We start from the raw sequence: 6196 nt of genomic DNA on the forward strand, positions 1-6196 counted from the left end.
CCTCCAGTTTCACACCTGGAGACTCCTAATAAAGCACCTGTTCACCTCTGGACTCTCTTATTGTATAGCGAGTATGAGACCAAAAAAAAAACCAGAAACCACTTTTCTGACGTCTCCAAGTGGATGGTAACAGGGTCAGGTCAGGATTCAGGAGCCCTGCCTAGGTTTGCCTTCGACACCACAATGCCTCTCCTGGGTTCTTGTGATGTCGATGGACAAGCTCCAAACCTTGCACCTTCTGTTTACCCGGAACTGTTCACTCCTTACAGACAGAACCCAAAGCTCAGTCGGCCCTGTTAGCGGAGGGCGAATGAGAAATGACTATTCCTCCAGCTCATGAGTCAGAGATGAGCAGGAACCCCTCCCTTCCGTCCTCTGTCCCTCCCACTTGTCCTTTCTTTCCTTTGAGACAGGGGCTTACTAATTAACCCAGACTGGCCTTGAACTTGGGGTCCTCCTGCCTCAGCTTCCAGAGTGCTGGGATTTCAGGTATGGGCCACCTCTTTTAACTAGGAGCAGAATTTGAGGTCAATGGATCCAGTAAGCAACATTGTCTCCTTAGAAATTCATTGTCGGGGCTGGAGAGATGGCTCAGAGGTTAAGAGCACTGACTGCTCTTCCAAAGGTCCTGAGTTCAATTCCCAGCAACCACATGGTGGCTCACAACCATCTGTAACGAGATCTGGTGCCCTCTTCTGGCCTGCAGGCACACATGCTGTATACATAATAAATAAATCTTTTAAAAAAAAAAAAAAAAAAAAAGAAATTCATTGTCTACATTGTATTTATTTTCATGTTTTTGTTTTTTGTTTTTCCAAGTCAGGTTCCAATGTAGTGTTGGCTAGCCTGGAAATCACAGAGATCACCTGCCTCAGCTTCCCGTGTGCTGGGATTAAAGGCGTGCACTAGCATGCCTGGTTTATTTTCATGGCATCTTTTACTTCTGGAGAGTAATACTGATTTTCCATTTATGGAGGCCATACCAAAAAAAAAGATTCCTTTTAAAACAAATTTATTAAGCAAATAGTGAACCAATTTAAGTAAAAATATAAAGTAAATAATAAAGCAAGAGGTAAACTGATATGGCAGGATCTTCATATTCTTGACTGAAGTTTGGGAACTCAGATTTCTGGGGAATGGAAACTCCATTGCTATCCCCACTGCTGTCCCCTCTCCAAAAGGGGAAGGCAGCTAGAGAGCCCATGGATATTTGGGGCTCTGTTTCCATGGGATGGATCATTATAAGTGAGTCTGTCTTGTAGCAAATCTGCCTCTCTGGACCACTCCAGCAAGCTGGAGGGCACAATGGCGGAGGCTGTGTTTGGGGAGTTTCCCTTCTCTGGGACAATCTTCATTTCCATATTGGAACAAACTCAATTCTTTCTAGTCCAGGCTTGCTTTACCATGGAATAATAGAACTCCGTGTTCTAGGATGTGTGCAGCCATAAATAAGCCAATGAATGGACAGAGGGGCCTGTTGAGCCTTTTGAGTCTATGTCTCAATTCTAGGCAAGAGGTGGCCTCTCCAGCTTGGCTCAGCAAATTCCATGTTGCCATTTAGTGGACAAAGCCAAGGTTTGTATGTTGTCAAAGACTCCGCCTGGACTTGGCCTCTCTTTTGCTGGAGGGCCTTGCAGTGGTTGATGAGAATGGCTGGGCACAGATAAAGCCTGTGTCTCTGGAGAGCAAGATTCCTGCCCTCTCCTGCCCACGTGATTGACACACAATCGCCAGTTCTGGGTCATTGGTCAGCATCCCATACAGGACCTCTTCGTTCTGATATGGTGGCTTAGGTAAATTTGTACCCTGACATGACATCTTGAAGCCTTCTGGCTCACAGCCAACTAGCCTTGCCTCCAGTTCTCAGAGTCACAACCTGGGCAGTTTAACCAAAGCTGAGCTGTCCATACTCTCAGCCTGCCCACCAGCCAGGTGCCAAAGGTAGAAATTTTCATACAAAAGGCCCTAGGCTCTAGGCAGGGCCCAGAGAAACATCTAGAGTGAGGTCCAGGCCTGAGGTTGGAGCTGACCCCTTTCAGCCCCTGAGGTGGGAGGCTAGTCTTAAGAGGCTCTGAAGACTCAGAAGCCCACACTGGTCCGGCCTTCCCTCTTCCAGAACGCTGAGATCTGCTCCATGGTGACCCGAGGCTGGAGACCCCAGTCAGGTTCAGGGCTCCCTTGCCTCATCCTCCAGGCCCTGGGGCTCCCAATCTGCATTCCAACCTCTAGCCTGGTCTCAGGCTCAACCCAACTCACTAGGCCTGTGGCATGGAGCCTCTCCTCTTGGGTTTGAGGTCTCCAGAAGGTGCTCTGGGTTGGGACTTCTGGTGGGGTCTGGGGAGCAAAGGAGCAGGGAGAAGAGTGAGGGATTGAAGGGGCTGGTGGAGCCGTTGCTCTGCCCTCCAAAGTTCCCCCAGGAGTCGGGGGATCTGGAGCCCTGTCCATTAGCAGGGGTATGGAGGACCCATACCAGTCCTCAGAGCGCTCCCGGGCGCTGCTTGTGGGCTCAATCCACAGCTCTCCTCCGGGGCGCCATACTAGGGTGGGTGCCTGCTGGCTGGGGTCCGGGTGCGGGCGGCGGAACAGGCGTTCGGCCAGTACCGCAGTAGTCACAATGAAGAAAGCTGCAAGAGAGGCCAGGCCCAGCATGATGGGAATACAGGGGCCACACGGGAGTACTGCCCACATGGCCGACTCCGCTGTAGGCTCTGGGAGCCCCTCCGTCTGCCCTGAGGGCTGCTCCGGGGTTGAAGGCATCTGGGAGACACAGTGATGAGGAGAGACAGGGTGTGCCTCCGCTAAGAGAAGGAAAGGGAACCAGTGAGAGGGGATCCTGTGTCCTGGAAAGAGATTCAGCCCCGTTCTAACAACTTGACCGCCTCACAGGATGGGACAGTGGCGGGGACCGCATCTTGACTGGAGCTGCGAATCACTGGCCTTCTATTTAATCTGTAATTTCACTTCAGGGCCTCAGAGACAGACTGTGTGTGTGTGTGTGTGTGTGTGTGTGTGTGTGTGTGTGTGTGTGTGTGAGAATCTGGCTCTTCTAATCGAGGATGTGGCAAAAATAGAGAGGAACAAAGGGGACCCAGAGAGGACAAGAGCAAGCGGGAGGGGGGGAGCCTGGAGAACGAGCAGCCGAGCTGCTGAAGCGCCTCTGCACAGCCACAGGCCTCACTTCCCCTCCCAGGCCCCCGGGGTGACAGATCACGGTCTAGGGCTCTCAAGTTTTGCTTCAGCCCCAGAAGAAGTGGGGAGACAGACATGGATGAGGGAAAACCTCCCTGCTGGCCCGGTCCCGTCTGTGTCCCCTCTCTTTCAGCCACCTCATCACTCTCCTCGGAGGTGACCCAGCTGTTGGCCTTGTTGTGTTTTGTTTGGTTTGGTTTTTTAATTAATTAATTAATTATTTTTTGGAGCTGAGGACCGAACTCAGGGCCCTGTGCTTGCTAGGCAAGCGCTCTACCACTGAGCTAAATCCCCAACCCCCATTGTGGTTTTGGCTGTACTGGGACTGTGGGCTCCTATCCAGTTTGTGCAGTTCTGCCCAGTCACCGGCCTGTCTGCCCCCCTGTTGGTGTTTGCCCACGTCTCTGCCACAAGCCCCCCGCCCCCATTTGCAGTTGCTTCTGAACCCCTCACCTCACCTCTCACCTGGAGTTAATCTTGGATTTCTCTGTCTTCAGAGCTGTTCTTCCCAATGCATGCCGGGAGGGTGTGTGTAGCTATCTGAAAGGCTCTAGAGGGGCTGGCCTCAGAAGGCGGAAGGGAGGCTACCACCTGTTGCTGGGTGACTGTGCCCCAACTCTTCCTGCCCCCATAGAGTGTCTCCAAGGCAACCTGGGGATGTGGTCAGTGTGGTGAAGAAGCGCTTCCTGAGTAAGGTGGAGCCGGAACGAGCAGCCGCTCGCTGGACTAAAGTTCGGCTCGCCCCGTAGCCAAGCCCCAGACCCAGCGCTTTCACCCAGAGGTGGAGAGGACTGGCTCAGCAGCTCCCAGAGCGCTCTGGGGCATCCTCCCGCCTGCTCCTTGGAGGGTGCACAGTCCTTGTCCCGAGCGGGGCCTCTGCAAGCCTGTGCCGCCAATCTAGCCCCCTGCACCGCTCTTACTTCATCCAGCTGCCCTCGTACTTCTCATTTTGTTTTGTCTGAGACAGGGACTCAAGATGTAGCCCAGGTTGGCCTTGAATCCTCCCATTCCAGCCTTCGGAGTGCTGGCCGAGCCACCATGCTGGTCTCATGTCTCCATTACCTCTGATGCCCAATACAGTGTAACGACTACGAGAATAACTGTCACGGCATTGTTTAGGCCACCTTTGCGTTTGGGTATGTAGTGCTTGCACGTGTGTGTGAGGACCTCTGGGTCCGTGTCATGCCTACTTAACTGATTTTCACCCTAGTTTTTATTTTATGTGTTCGGGGGTTTGGCTCGCATGTATGTATGTGCACCATAAGCATGCCTGGTGTTCAAGGAGGCCGGAAGAAGACATCAGATCAGATCTCTTAGAAGTTGAATGACAGACGGTTGTGAGCCACTTTGTAGGTGCTAGGAATTGAACCCAGGTCCTCTGCAAGAGTATCAAATGCTCTTAACCGCTGAACCATCTTTCCAGCTTCCAACTTACCTTTTTTGTTTTGTTTTTTCAAGACAGGGTTTCTCTGTGTAGTTTTGTGCCTTTCCTGGAACTCACTTGGTAGCCCAGACTGGCCTTGAACTCACAGAGATCCGCCTGGCTCTGCCTCCTGAGTGCTGGGATTAAAGGCATGTGTCCCTGCTGCCAGGCTCCAACTTTTAAAGGCAGGGTCTCTCTCTCTCTCTCTCTCTCTCTCTCTCTCTCTCTCCTCCCCCCCCCCCTCTCTCTCTCAACACTGAGCTCACTGATTCTTCAAAAATGGTTGCCTAGTGAGCACCAAAGATCTTCTCTGCTTCCCCAGCTTGAGATCACAGGTGCACGGTGCTGTGCCCAGCTTTTTAAAGTGGACACTAAGGCCTGAACTCAGGTCCACGTGCTTGTCGACCAGCACTTCGATGGAGTCATCGGCCTCCCTTCCCCTCCTCTTTCTTCACGTCTTTCTTTTTGGGGGGAAGGAGGGTGTTGGTTTGTATGTTTGTTTATGGGTGGTGCTCATGCTAAGCAAGCACTTTACCACAGCTCCACACCACCAGCATTTCAACACAAGTCTTATCCATTTGTTTCAAGACAGGGTCTCACTATGTATCACTTCTAGCCTGAAATGCTCTGTGTTGGCCTCGAAATTGTAGCAGTCTTCCAGCTGCCTCCCTGGTGCTGGGGTTACAGGGTTGTGTCACTACACCTACAGCCTTTCACTTTTTACTCACATTAAAAACTTATTTGCTGGGCGGTGGTGGCGCACGCCTTTAATCCCAGCACTCGGGAGGCAGAGCCAGGAGGATCTCCATGAGTTCGAGGCCAGCCTGGACTACCAAGTGAGTTCCAGGAAAGGCAAAAAGCTACACAGAGAAACCCTGTCTCGAAAAATCCAAAAAAAAAAAAAAAAAAAAAGTTATTTAGTAAGTCAGGTGGTAGTGGCACACCTTTAATCCCAGCACTCGAGAGGCAGAGATTTCTGAGTTTAAGGCCAGCCTGGTCTACAGAGTGAATTCTAGGACAGCCAGGGCTACACAGAGAAACCCTGTCTCCAAAAACAAACAAACAAAAGTTCTTTATTGTGTGTATGTGTACACGTGTACGCACACATGCCACCATGCACATTCGGAGGTCAGAGGACACCTTGGGAAAGTCAATTCTTGACTTCTACCATATGGATCCTAGGATATAACTCAGGTCCCTCAGGCTTGACAGCAAGTACACTCACCTACTGAGCCATTTGCTATCCCAACGCATCTCAATAGTTTGGTTGGTTTTGTTTTGTTTTGATTTTTGTTTATTTAGTATTGCAAAATCCCATCTGAAAGACTACAAAAACACACTGACACTTGGCAGCCAGCGTGGGAGCACCTATTTCCACATAGGACCTGAGAAAGTTTTTTAAAAAGTTCCCAAACTGAAAACACAGAACCAAACACAGTTTCCTAGTACCACAGTCTCTCAGGTGGACTTCAGTGTACAGAGGCATGGCTCCCGGCCACGGCCACTGCCTGTGGGCTTGAGCCAGCTAGTGCCATGTGCGGAGTCATGCAGGGGGTTTAAGGCTTGGCTCATGTGGTAAGAGAA

The 6196-nt window shown here is 51.2% G+C and overlaps 1 protein-coding gene across 2 annotated transcripts; it reads right to left on the minus strand.

The window, feature by feature from the left end:
• Window positions 1–995: 995 nt before the first annotated feature.
• Window positions 996–3759, minus strand: CUNH16orf54 (chromosome unknown C16orf54 homolog). 2 transcript variants are annotated; one of them, XM_052762888.1, is made up of 2 exons: window positions 3655–3759; window positions 996–2798 (listed from the first exon to the last, which is right to left on the minus strand). In XM_052762888.1, the coding sequence occupies exon 2, from the start codon at window positions 2755–2757 to the stop codon at window positions 2080–2082; it is 678 nt and encodes a 225-aa protein (XP_052618848.1). In that variant the 5' UTR covers window positions 2758–2798; window positions 3655–3759; the 3' UTR covers window positions 996–2079. The 2 variants fall into 2 exon arrangements, with proteins under 2 accessions (XP_052618848.1, XP_052618847.1); XM_052762887.1 differs by having other exon boundaries at window positions 3648–3755.
• Between the last annotated feature and the right edge of the window lie 2437 nt (window positions 3760–6196).

Source organism: Peromyscus californicus, unplaced genomic scaffold (genome assembly GCF_007827085.1).
Source record: "Peromyscus californicus insignis strain IS unplaced genomic scaffold, ASM782708v3 Scaffold_4__1_contigs__length_199733344, whole genome shotgun sequence".
In the NCBI taxonomy this organism is placed as follows: domain Eukaryota; kingdom Metazoa; phylum Chordata; class Mammalia; order Rodentia; family Cricetidae; genus Peromyscus; species Peromyscus californicus.